This window comes from Heliangelus exortis, chromosome 2 (assembly GCF_036169615.1).
Source record: "Heliangelus exortis chromosome 2, bHelExo1.hap1, whole genome shotgun sequence".
NCBI classification, from domain to species: domain Eukaryota; kingdom Metazoa; phylum Chordata; class Aves; order Apodiformes; family Trochilidae; genus Heliangelus; species Heliangelus exortis.
The window spans coordinates 143,032,875-143,047,026 of NC_092423.1; the positions used below are offsets into that span (position 1 = coordinate 143,032,875).

The window sequence follows — 14,152 nt, forward strand, 5'->3', positions numbered from 1 at the left end:
TATCCATTTAGATTTATCTTTTGATTTTGTAACAATCCTATTCCTGTCCTTTAATCTGTCCACCAATTGCACTCTTGAGGCTCTTCTCCTGACTGTAGCTGTTAGTACATGAGTACCAACATCCCATAGGTTGTGGGGCCACAGTGTGAACTGGGTGGACAGAGGAGGACAGACAGACAGTTGTCTCTGGGCTTCAGAGAAACATCTAAGCATAGAAGGCAGGTAAAACACCAGAAAGGTGGCAATAAGGATAAGATGCACATTGCCTCCAGGGCTGGGCAGGCACCACAAATTGCCTTAGGTAGCTGCATAAGTTGTTGCAACTACAATTTGTAATTTTTTTCTGTAAACCTGTACTCCCGCTCATCTTCTAGAAGTTGTTGTTTTGCTCTTCTTGTTGGAATTGCCTCTAATCCTGCTGGCCTTATCTATCCCATTGTTCTATCTGCAGCTATGAAAACACTCTCCCACTGATCCAGCCACATCTGGACATTCTCAAATCTTTAGAAGGTTTCTGTGTTGCTAACAGCTTGAGGTTGAGACAATTTGTTTTTTCTTCACACGTCGTGGTTATGAGGCCTTTATCATCAGTAGATTTTGGAGATCTTGGAAATTATCCATAAATATGCAAAAGCAAAGTACCAAACTCCAGAAAAAGAAGAAATCAGCTTTAAGTTAACCAAAATTTTTATGAGTCTCAAAAAAGTAGAGGGTGATTTTTGGAACTGTGTGAGCAACTCTAGGACAGGCTGTTCCCATCAAAATGTGATCTAGAATATAACCACAGGGTCCACATATCTGGAGAGACCTTCCTTGGTGCTCTGGGGGCTTTAGATGGACAGAGCACCTTTCCAAGGAAATTCATCCATTCCTTCTGTGCAGGAGTAGGCAATACACTCAAGTATCATATGACTTTTACTCGATGTTTACTACAGTAGTACACTGACACAGTTCTGCGATGTGTTATTTACGAGCTCTGACAAGTTGGTGAAAGTGCTTTCTTCTTCCATTAAGATCTGTTACTGTTTTGTTTTTTTTTTCCAATTATTATGAGCTTTTAGGTTCTTGAATTTATTATCTGCTGCTTCAGTTTTATTTTCTTCCATTGGCACTGCTAAACTGCAAAGTACAAACTTGCATGCATTGGGAGTAATCCAAGTGGAAAAGAAACAGCAAATTCCAGATAGTTTTGCCAGTCACATATATCTATAGGGCTTTTTTGGTACAAAGGTGGATAAACTTGGCAGTATAATCTCTTTAGGAGCGAAGCTTTTTCCGTATGTCCTGATTTTTCTGAAAAGAAGGAAAGAAACGTATTCATCTGTTTTTCACATGCTTTCCCCCATTTTTGGCAAGACTTTATAATGTGAGGAGACAAAATGAACCAAATGCATCCTCAGAACTGCAGAGGTCACACCAGACCTTACATTGACTCATTAAGTTTCAATAAATATCCAGCTATCTTTTGTTTTTTTAGTTCTTCTTGTAATCATGTAACATTTCCTTTTCTAAGGTGTGTGTGTATATAAATATAAAAATATTTTTGTTTATCATTGAAGTGAACATTTCAGACCAGGGAAACAGCAGTATTGGTAGGGTTTTTATCTCCTATGACATGGATGAGATGGCATTAACAGCTTAGGATACTTGATCCTACTGCCAATCTGCAGGTATTAATATGAACAGAATGGAGATGTGTGTGAACAACCCCATTACATATTTCCAATACTTCTTGCAAAATTGAATTCTAAATCCATTTGTTGGAAATAAACACAGAACTAGACCAGAAGATCACATAGGCAGTGGCATTTCATATATGTTATACTCCAAGGACATGGTTGTTATGAAATCCTATCTCATCTCAAATAAAAATATTTATCACCAACACTACATTTGGATTTAACCTGCTCAATCCAATTAGCATGTAAATTACCTATTCTCACCAAAGTCTAGTGACAGTGGATATATTTTTGTTTTGTTTTGTTTTGTCTTTCTGGTTTCTAGTACTAGGTTTATCTTTGCCAATGAGATACTGAGCAGGGTCTTGAATATGAGGCTAGGAACTTGAAACTGTGATCCCATATCTAACATGAACCCTCTGACAGAACTGTCAGAATGAGCAGTTATGTTCATTAAAGGATTAGTTATATTCTTACCTCAAAAGTCTGTCACAAATCACAAATATCTGCTAAGTTTGGTGACTAACATTGTTCTGAGTACATTATTTCTACTGCATTTCTTAGAAAATCATTGTAGCTGAATTAAAATAAACAGATCTCACTATTTAATCTTCTGAACAAGCTGGGGTGCAGTGCTTTACCTGAACAGAAAGGCTTCTGTAGATCTTGAAGGAAGGAAGGATTTGCCCAGAAGACCATTTTTGACTAATGATGCTACTGTCCCCAAAGTTATGGGGATGGAAACTTAATCCCCTGAAGTTATCTGCTTAGGTTCTTGCTGGGCCTAACTTACTGAGCTATGGAGTCTAACTTCATTCTACACAGGGTAATGCGAATTTTGCCCAATGTCTCCAGTAAAATCTGAGGGATACTGAAGATGAGGGTCAGTTTTTTTCAGGCTGAGGCTTAAGAAGTAGGGTGCTAGACTACATGTGTTTCAAATTTGCTGTTCTTTAAAAAAAAAAAAGAAAAAAAAAAAAATCAGTGCCAAAACTAGGCTAAGTATATAAAATAGCATAAAAAGAAGCACAAAGAAATATTATTTTCATGCATATAAAGTATTTTGGACTGAAAATATCAGTTAAGTTCCTCCCACATACCATTTAAGGTGTGATGTCGGGTTCTTCAGAAGGATGCAGTTTCCATTTCTGTGGTTCTCTTGTCTAGCTATCAGCAAAAAAAAATTAAAGCACAAAAAGAAAAGGGGACTCGAGGTCACACATTTGTTTCTTGTTCTAGACCAAATATATTAGAAAAGTATTCTGTTAATAGCTATCTGTGCTTTATGAGGACTAAACTATCCATCATTATTGGTCAATACAGTTAAAAAGATTGCTAAATAAATATCCCTTTCCTATGTTCCCTATAAACCTTCTTCAATGGGCTTTTTCATCCTGAGTCATTTACTGGTAATTCTGGCTGAACTCTAGCTAGAGTTATGTTTATCTTGTTATTTTAAAGTTTAAGTGATTGGATAGCAGTGGGAAGTTTGGTATTTTGGTCTTGTTTGGGATGTCATTTGAATTTTGGATTCATTTACCTTGGCCTCTATCTGTGTGTGGAGTTTTTAAAAAGAACCAAAAACTGCATTAAGCCAAATAAGAATAGAAGCTGTGAGTCAAAAAGTTTTGAGATTAGTTGAAATGATTACATTAGGAGAGCAAGTACTATTTTTAAATGAAAGAAAAAAAAAAAAAGAAAAAAAAAAGATAAGTCTTAAGCCATAGCCAGTCATTAATCATCAAAATGAGTTTCCAGTATGAAATAATTAGCCAGATCTAGAACAAGGACAAAGTTCAAAATGAGATGCGTGGCCTAATTTGCAGTGGGACAGTGTGAGGTCTCTGCAGTCCTAGTTCTAAGTTATACATTCAGTTGTAATGGAGAATACCATGGTGGTCTGCCAGATCATATTCTTCTGTTTTGTCTGCCCTGACTATGGATAGCCATTAATGACAATTCCAATTTTTGCAAACAACATTTTTTGAGGGTCTCTGTATTTGTTTTCTTTTTGTGTGCATGTTTTGATTTTATTTTTTTTTTTTTCCTATTCCAAAAGCTTATGATTAAGGTACTTCAACTGTTGAAAATATGGATTTAATATCTGCAGCCTGTTTGATTTGGAAGAACAGTTTGATGAAATCAACCATAACCTGGTTATTTTTGTTCTAAATTCTGTCCCTCTCATATTTTAGTCTTCCCTATTGAAGCTGTTCTTTGTGTGCAAAAGTAGCTGTGGTTCTCGAGAGAGCACAGTAGAGCATCTGACGGCTAAGAAATCCCTTTCTTAATTGGAACCATTTAAATGGAAACTCCATTTCTGGATTAAGGAAAAATTCCTTAGAATCAATACCTTCACAATTAAATGGGTTGGCATTTTGTAATGAAAATTCCCAGCAAGTGATATTTCAGGGTATGCTGTTGTTGGCTCTGGATGTTACAGTTTCTGATTTTACTACCTGTTTTTCTGTAAACTGGATAACTGAACTCCAGTATTACCTTCTTCTGAAGTGAAGTAATAATTCTCCAAGGGGAGCTCAGTTTGGTGTGTACAAATACTAGGGTTTTACTCCCACTGGAATTCAATTCTTCCCCCCTCAATTTACCAGTCTGTCAAACTGTCATGTAAAAAGAGCTTTGAATTTGTTTCAGTTTGTTTCTAAAAATGGTGACATCTTAAAAAGGAAAAAATATACACAGAAGACCTGAAACAATTATTTTCATGCTGTAGCAGTTCCATGAATCACCAAAGCCAAGATTTCATCCTTTCACGTAACTTCCTTCATCACTGTTATTAAAATAACAGATTTGTACCTTAAAAGGGGGCTTCTATCGTTAGTTCCTATTAGTTTAGGACATTAGTTGTAATTTTTTGTTGACCTTAAAGACACTTTAAATATATATTTTGCCAATGTGTCTGCAGTCCTCCCTTCTATCCCTTTCTCAAAGGTCCTCTGAAGCCCATGAGTTGCTGGAGTCTGCATTTACCTATTTAGAGATGATGCTGTTCAGCCACCTATATGGCACCCTGGGCTTCAGGAGTGCAGTTTGGAGCATCTCAGGAAATAACAATCTTCCTGCAGAGCCAGCAGTGTATCACAGTAAAGCTATGGATTCTTATCTGTCACTCTTTTTTCTCTCACTCCACTTTTCTTCCAGTGAAAACGGTGTCACTGCCTGGTGCTACCTGGAATATGCTCAGAGCTCCTACAATACTCTGAAATTCTGGTTTGGGCATTTATGGCCATTTTGTGCTCCCTTGTAGCAGTAATGTATGATGTTCAGAGTGTGAGGGAGGAAATAGAAAAGTTCCCCTGATATTTCCCATCTAGCTGCCATCTATATGTTTCCCAGTTGCCTTAGCTGCTGTTCTGTGCCTGTATGTATGTGCCTCTTTGCCTTCTTAATCTTATGTTTTCTTTTTCATCCAGTTACTACAGATATGAACTGGGCAGGGTGTGGTGCCATCAACCAGATATTCTGAAAGCAGCCCATGAAATTGTAGGGTTTTAAGCAATTTTATGGCTCTGTATCAGATTCATCTCTATTAATATAAGGGCTAAAAACAGTCTCATTTGGGGGGATACCCTCAGTCCCAGCTCCCTAGTTTTATGTTTAGAGTTAAGTTCACCAGTGCTACTCTTTCCTTAAATGGGTACTTTTGTCCCCTCATTAAATCTCAACTACTTTCATGTCCTCTAATCTATCCAAAGTGACTTTTATCTGAAAAGAAAAAAGCTCCTTTAAGCGTGCAGTACCTTTGCTGTAATATCGACACTAAACATTGCCGTAATATACTGGGCCAAGCAAATTATTTTTAAAGCAGAATTATTAAACTATGATCTTGCTTAGTCCTTCTGTAAACATTCGGGGAGGAAAAATATGCTTTAATCTTGTTTCAGTTCTACATTTTTTTGGTGAATAATCTGTGAATAATTCACTTTCCAGATGCAAAGTATTACTGCGGTATTATGATAAGACTAAGGAAAACACAAGCAAAGATGTATTTCATTTAGAGGGTTGTGTGTTTGTTTTTCAAAATAAAGGCTTTGGTGCCACTACCCATAAAATAGAGAGGAATCATCTTGCTTTCAGTCCACCTGCCTATAATGGTTTGAACTTCAAGCCTTGTTCCAGTAGAGGCAATAGCAGGGTCACAGCAGTGCCGCTGCATTTCACATCCAAAGATAAAATAGTTTCAGTTTTGCCACCTTTTGACAACGACCTCTGCAGCCACTGCAGATGAAATCTTTCTGAGTGGATCTGGGATTTGTTTATTTTTGCCTTAGAGACACCTGTAGCTTCTCTCAGGTCTCCTGATGCTGTCTGCCTTCATGCAGCATGAGACCAATCAGTAAGACCTTTGTGAGGTACAGAAAATGCAATTGGACCATACCAGAAATGGCTCCTGAGCTGTGGCCCAAAGCTATTGGTAGAAGATGACCACATTTTTCTACAAGGTTTAAAGATACTGAGTTGTGTAACCTTTGCTACTAGATCCTGCAAGTGTTGTCCTGCAAGTGTCTGACCAGTTGTTGAAATATTCTCTGAGTTGTTGAAATATTCTTTATTATATATGTTAATTATTACATGGAACTAAACAAAAATTTTCCGATCTTAAATCTGATCTCAGTTACCATCTCAAACTGTTTTGACTTGACTGCCATATATAACTTGAGGAGAACAGACTCTGTGAACCAAAACCACAGCCAGCAGAGAAATTAGATTAAAACTATGTCTAAGAGAAATCTTCATAAACATCTCCTATTACATCTCTCCTTATCCAAAGATTTGGGGTAGAATTCTAGCCACAGTAAAGTAAATGGAAAAACTCCAGTTGCAAGAAGGGCCAAGATTTTATTCCAAGTCTGTGAAATTAGCCATAATTTACCTTCCATCATCACCGCCAGATTCCATGTCACCACTTGCTTCCACTTTCCAAATTTAAATTTAGTGAAAAACTGTACAAAACTTTAGGGGCATTTACAGAATAGCCAAATGGCTTTGTCCCCCTATCACTTTCTCTTACATGCCCATTTAATTTAGAATATGTGCCCTGCTGACTTCTAAGATTTCTTCATTATAAATGTTAAAGACTCTACATTAACTTAATGTCAAATTCTTCTTGTTAGTGTTTGATATTCTTTTATGTTCTGATTTGAAGAAGCCCCACAGCTCACCACACCCTAATTAATGTTCATTAATTATTTAAAACTTTGCTTTATTATCTGAATTAAATTAGCTCCCTTTCTCCCCATAAACGATGGGGAGAATTAATTATTTTTATATATATATATATTTCTTTTTTTAGTTCAGGCCAGGAGCTCTTGATGGATGTTCAGTATGCATTTGGACTGCCATTCTACCCGAAGTATGAAGAACAATTTACACTGGAAGAAAAGAGTCTTTCCTTGCAAATTATGCAGTATATCTCCAATTTTGTGAACTCTGGGTAAATATGTGACATTTAAGAATTTCTGTGACTGGGGAGGAGATGAGGAATAGAGGGAATGTAATCCAGATCCTGCCCTCACTCAAACAGCCTCCATTTCCCCTAGAAATTTGTAATCCTAGAGGGGGGTCCTTGGTCAATGTTGTTGGAAAGTCAATGTCAGGTTGTCAAGAAGAGACCAAAGATTTATAGTGTGACATTTAGCTGGAAAGAATAAGAAGTTCATCTCCCTGGAGCAGCTGCAAGTTCTACTTGAATATATGGGGGCTACAAAGGCCTTGGTGTTGTTTCTAGAGCTTAGCTGTGGGACTCCAGTTCCGAAGTATCTTGGCTAAGAGCCCTTATTCCCAGAAAAAAACACATGAAGACACAATGCACTCCTTGCCAACTGCTCTATGAATAACCCTCAGCTTGCCTGGGCTTTCTATGCACAAGAATGAGGAGTGTCTCTGGAAAGCTGATGTGGGAATTGTGACTTTACATGCTCTTTAGAGAACCTTGGGTGGCTTTGGGATCAGGGGCTCTTAAGGGTGTTCATAAGCCTGTGTCTGCAGAGGGTGTGTGTACCTGTTCCTTAGGAAATAAACCAGAATAACAAGTAACTTCCAGGTGAGAGAGTGTGAATGATTTACAGGTCTGGAATCAATTTGAACCTTGCTGGTCAGGGGAGCTGGATACACATTTCCTTGACCTAGCAGATCTCCTGCATTTTAGTGTTCACATCTTTGTTTTCTAATGAGCATTTCTCCCGTTCCCTTAGGAATCCAAACTACCCTCATAGTTTCTCAAGGAGAATGTCAGGGATGATGCCTCCCTGGCCTATGTATCTGCCAAATGATGATGGTGATAACTACAAGGAGTTCACTGTTTCCTTGCCAACTCTTAAGGGCTTGAAAAAAGCAGACTGTTCCTTTTGGTCTGATTATATTGGAAGACTGAGAGCATCCACAGGTGAGCAGAGTGTTTCCTGTCATTAAATAAAACCTAAATTCTGTGCTTAATGTTTTCCTCTGACAGTAGCTCGCTTATTTCAGTGTAGAAAAATAGTTTTCATGAATTAAACATCTGTCATTGTCCAAAGCAGATACATCAGAGTCTCCTGAAAGGGTGCAACACTAAACAAATTTAATCTGTAGCAGGCAATGTGTAATGAAGTTTCATTGTCTTGGAGTTTAAGCTTGTGAAATCTTCCTGCAGTGATGACAGAAGGTAGGATGAAGCTGAATCTCCTAATAGTTTTCTCTCTGTTGCATCTATAATGTAGACTTCAGCCAAAGAGGAAGAGTAGAGATATGGACCTTTTTTGTTTATTGGAAGCTATCAACAGGAGAATGTTGAGATTCATATGCCTTAGGAAGAGCACGGAAACTTCTATCCACTATAAAGTAGTACCTGAGGTTTTAGATATATCTCATGATGGATTCTGCATGCTTTGGCTTCATACTAGAAAAGTTTCCTTTGGTTTTTATTTTTTTGTTATAGATGGGCTGGCTATGGCCCTTCTATTTCTCCTTTGTTTCCATACATTTCCATGGAATTGTGAGAGTTCTTCAATTTTTTCTTCTTAGGGCAGTAAGATCAGCTCTGCTGAGATTTCATTCTGCTGCTCTGTCCGAAACACTTAAATTGTTCTGGTAAATAATATCCCCTTCATATCTGTGTATCTTGTAAATAAATTTGGATAGCCTCAAGAAAAGCAAACAAAACAATCCCTTTCTTGGCAGACAGAGATGTTTTAAATTATTCTTGGAGGCCTTCAGGCTTACAAGTGTTTTTTATGTCCTAAGGACTCATTTCACAATGAACACAGTCCAGGCCCTTTCTGGTCTGGAGGTAACTGCACTTCTGGGAACAAAATGTACTTTTCCTGAAGACTCTAAGCTGCTCAGGCTATCTGTACCTAACAGACCACCTCAAAATGACTGAGGCTGATTGAGTGACACAAACCTATAATGTCTCAGAACCATCAAGTTAGTGGTTTTGATAGAAACATAAAGCACTGCTGCTCTTGTTTAAGGGACAGTAGGAATCATTGCTCATGTTCTTTCTTCACAAGTGGACTCAAAATTTTTTTCTTTTTTACATTGGTTTCCTTCAATGTTTTTCAAACTCAGAGGGGATATTTTAATCTCTCTGATGGCTTTCTGCTGGTCAAGATATTCCTTATTTTAAAAGCTTGATTCTGATGTTTGAAAGATTCTTGGGTATATCTTGTAAATCTTTTGGGACTTCATCTCGGGCTGTGGCATGGCAGCCTGAGCTGAAATCACTGCTCTGGCAGAACCACTGCTGACTGAGCACCACCGCCTCTTCCCAGCACTTACAGAAAATCCCCCCCAAAAGAAGGGAAAAGATCCAGCAGGGCAGGTTGGTTTTGAGATGGAGAAGCTTTAAAATCATCAAAACTGGCATGAAAACACAATAATGTTTGTGTATGGTCAGTCCAGTGGTCTGCCTAGCTCAAAACCCTACCCTTGTCAGTGACCAATTCAAAATACGTCAGTGTTAAACATAAGAAATGAGAGGAGAGAAAAAAACATTGAAAGCATTCACAAAGATGAGTCAAATTTTTGAAAACAAGCCACACAATGTGAGATTTATGGAGCATAGATTGTCAAGGAGAAAGTTTAAAATGTACATATCAATGTGTTATTTTGCAAGCAGAAGTGAGTACACTGCTTGCTCTTCAAGCCAGTATTTGCTTGGCCTCAGCACCATGGAAATGCAGCTACACAGTTCACTTCTGCTAAAGTCCACCTCATAGCAATGTTGCCTTGTCACCTTGCTTTGATAGCCATATGAAATCTTATCCCATCCTGGAATAGTGAAACTTTTCATATGACTTCTGCTCAGGTAAGCATCACATCAAACCCATTTCTGCCCCAGACCTCAGTACGTGATGGTAACTTACAGAGGCTCTCTTGGTAACAACCTGAACCCACCTCCCCATTCAAAAGGATTTGTAATGTTCATCAGTTCAGCTTGAAGGACTGGGTGAACTTTGGATGCTGATGGCTGTACACCCTCAATTTATTTTTGAGAGAAGGTTATGATTGTTTTTTCTTTGTTCTTTGTTTGGGGTGGTTTTTGTTGTGGTTTTTTTTTTTTTTTTAAGTCCCTAAGTATCACATTGCTGCTTGGGTTTTGTGCCTCCTTGCACCACAGGTGGTTTAAGAGCTGAAGCACTCCACTTCTTTTGTTATCTGACTGCTCCTGGAGTGCTACCAGGCTGTCAGATGAGATCCTGGCCTGATGTTGGATGCTAAACTTGAGAGAGCAATGCAAACCAGTCTTGGATGATGTTACCTTGCACTTCATTCTGAGGGGGAACTTTGTTAGTCACCTGCTACAAGATAAAATCTAACATACTCAGGGGAAAAAAGACCAGTTCCCTGCTTTTCAATAATTATAAATCTTCATCATAATGATTTCATTTTTTTAATAATACACTGTTCATTCTGACTTCTGAGTCTCTGTTGGTTTCCAATTTGTAGCCTCATGGCAAGTAGATGAAGTTTACAAGGATGGCAGCAAGAGGCATTGCTGATGACACAAACCAGTTTTCATGTCCAAGTGGAGAGTGTTCTGATGCAGTCTCAACCAACTGTGATATGTACTATTTTGTTCACCTCATCTCTTCCTTCAAATCAACTTTTCCAGCTTCACATAGCATCTGTGATCTATAAGCAAAAAAATTAGAAATAATTAAAAAAAACCCGCAATGTATTTCTATAAAATGGAAAACTGTAAAAAACAGTGATCATAAAATCTAACTGCAACTGCTTTTCAAAGTTTTTTCTTGATCCTTTGTTTGCTGCCATGTGAAGTGTCTTGACTTATAACTGTCAAATTAGGGAGAACTTTAGGCTCAAGACTCAGTACCTTAGACCCTAGGTTTCAGTCCAACAGAAAACTGAGTTAGTCTAAACTCATAAATTACAGTCCCTGGAACAAATCCTTTCATATTTAGAATATCTTGCACAGCTGAAGTTACATGTCTTTTAGGTTATTCACTGCAGGATCTAGAAGCTGTTGTGTACATAATCAGCTTGACTATTACCTGTAATTTTCCTTTCATTTAGTAAAATATATCGTCCAAGTTGAATTAAGTGTTTCATTTTGTGATCAGACTGCAATGTTTAATGACAGAATGTATCATTTGTTCCTGGCATAACTGAAATGTATGTTGACATAATTGCAGATAATTAACAAAAGTCATGTGCAATGCAATGCAATGCAATGATTCTTCGTGGTATTTACTGTCAGTGCCTTTAAAAATTATGGAGGAAAGTTTGAATGTGTTTCATTGCTGATGATCTATAAATGTGGTGAAGTTTTTTTCTTTAAACCAGTTTGTAAATTTGACATTTTTGGGGGCAGTTTACCTGGGGAATGATGGAAGTGGTGGTGCTTGAAAAAGTTTGCATTTAGTAAATGCAGTTCCCATAGTTTCATTTCAAAAACATGCCTTATATTCTGAATCATGGTGGTTTCCATGGGAAGCATCAAAATGAGAAACAAGAATAGTGGCCATCGTGGAAAAAAACTGTAGATGGCTTTTTCCAGGGAATGTGTTAACAACTTGAAACTCAGTGAAAAACAGGAGCTCCAGAATGTTTATGCATGTTTAGACAGTATGTCTGGATGCTAAAATTCTTCTTGCAAAGCACAGTGGACTGCTCTGCCCAACAGTGAGTCCCTTTATAAGGCCTCTCACTGCCTGCCAGACAGGTAGACTTGGATCCAGTCTACGTCTCTTGCTCATTTAACTGGTATCTAAACAGAACCAGTCCTCCTAAAGTGAGTGCCTCTGTAAGCAGAGATGCAATTGGGGAGAAGATACAGTTTGTGTTTTCAAAGTGAAATCTTGTCTACCTAACTCATGTGCCTAAATTTAGACACTTAGGCATAGTGTGCATGTCCAAGTGATCTGCACTGGACTCCACCTGTAGAAAATTCAACAGTTAGCAAAGCTGAAGCCTTCTCCATCAGCTCTGAGACACCACATGCACCACACAACAGCCCAAATAAAGCAGCAGTGTTTGTAGTTTGACTTTAATGAGGTTCGAATCAGGAATGTTGTGGTTAGAAGTCATCTTTTACTCATTCTATTGACACCTTCTTTTTGGAAATCTCCACTAGAAAACAGATTCCTTTAGTATGAGATGACAGCTGTGCAGCAGTGAAAGCACTCTGGCTCAGATACATTAAATAAACACCATCATTCCACTCCATTGGCATAGTTTGCTGTTGAGGCAACTGCACTACTGAAATAGGGTGGAAGACTAAAATCACAGAAGGTAAAGAACAAGGAAGGAGAGATCTACAGGAGGTTAGAGCCTGGGGCTCTTTGTATTCCACACAAATTGAAGTTCCCAACACTCCCTGCCTGGGAAGTAAGTATCAGGAGATAATACAGAAAAAAAACCCAGTCTTTCAGTAGTGGAATGCAAACTGTTATGCAGCCCCTTGGCAGTTATTTATAGCATTCTGGAAGCATGATAATTATCATTAGATGATTTGCAATTACCCTAAAGCATTTCGCAAGTGGTCTGCAGACTGCGCTTCCTGAACATTTATAGCTGCATAAAAAAGCACTTAAGTGTCATTGACAAAGTATATACCTCTAGCTTGCTTCATCAAAACATTACACTTATTTTAATCATAACTATATTGTCTTTTCAGGAAGTGCAAATAATGGAGATTCACCTGCAGGAAGCAGCTCTACGGAAGCTCCCAGTGAAGGATTTATCTCCCAGGGGAGCCAGCCACGGGGAGACAAAGTGGCTGAGAGCAGATAGACAGTCACAGTGCTGTGGGATGGGTTCTTCACAGACCTGTACATCCATACAACTGTGTCACACCAGGTGAACAAGTTGCTTCATTTAGTTAATTTTCTGAGCGAGCAAAGCAGACCTTTCAAGAGAGCGTTTTTTCAAGAAAATTGTTGAATATGGCACAAAGGAAGCCCTACAGCTATACTTTTAGGTTAAAGGAAACTGTAATATTAGAAATGAAGTACTAATAAAAACTGCAAAAAACAAAACAAAAGTGCTTGGACTTAACTTCTTGCAACTACCCAAATGCAAATACATTGCAGTAGCACCATCCAGAAAAGGATGTATATGCAAAGTCTGAGAAGTCCCTCAGATGATGAGACTCAGATTTCCCATATTTCACATCTAACTTATTCTTTTTTATTACTCATCCTGTCACAAACTGTTAATGGGGATGGAAGCCTGGTTTGGCATTCTGGAATAAAATAAAAAGCTTCAAAGAGGGGAAGGGTTGGATCCAGGAAGAACAATGTAAGAAGGAAATTTAGAGTATGCATTGAGGATGTTCACATAATGCCAGGCACGTATAGGTGCTATATTCAGCTCATGATTATCTGTGAAAATACATATTGGAGCATCTGGGTAAAGCCCAACACACAGCAGTGATAATACAAAGCTTATGTTAGTTAGAGCCTAGAATGTTCTGTCCTTGGAACATTCATCTTTGTAAGAAGAATGTAAAATACAGAATAGTTTTGGAAACATAAAGAAAAGTGTATTGTGGGTTTATATCTAATAATTCTGAAGTTAGTTTGGGTTAGGATGTTAATTCATGCTGGGATCATTTGACAACAGATAATCCTCAGCTGGCAATCCTCAATTGGCAGTATGTCACACACATGTTCATGATACTTGAGAACAAAAAATGAAATCAATGTTGCCCTGAATAAGAGCAAAATTTCCATTTATTCCAGTAGGACCCAAATTTCATGTGCAGTGTTGAAATGACTTAATAAAACAACTCATAAGCTTCTGATTGCTGCTTGGGACCTTTGCCAGTGCGTGAGCAGTTACTGCTGTCTGCCATGTATCCAGGTTTCCAAAGATTTTACCTAGCTAGAAGGAAAAGTGTGTAATGCTCAGTTCTTATACTGACATCATTTTCAATGAACATTAAAATAAAAAGAAGAATCAACAAGCTTGTAAACTGATTAAATATAAAAAAAGATGGAGAAATCAAACTG

The 14,152-nt window shown here is 38.0% G+C and overlaps 1 protein-coding gene across 1 annotated transcript in view; it reads left to right on the forward strand.

The window, feature by feature from the left end:
• The window catches only part of TG (thyroglobulin), a 156,078-nt gene extending 142,918 nt beyond the window's left edge, over window positions 1-13,160 (forward strand). Inside the window, exons 46-48 of the mRNA XM_071736933.1 lie at window positions 6,991-7,131; window positions 7,892-8,082; window positions 12,817-13,160. Coding sequence (XP_071593034.1) covers window positions 6,991-7,131; window positions 7,892-8,082; window positions 12,817-12,932 — 448 coding nt within the window. The 3' untranslated portion in view covers window positions 12,933-13,160. The remainder of the gene's footprint in view (window positions 1-6,990; window positions 7,132-7,891; window positions 8,083-12,816) is intronic.
• The last annotated feature ends 992 nt before the right edge of the window (window positions 13,161-14,152 follow it).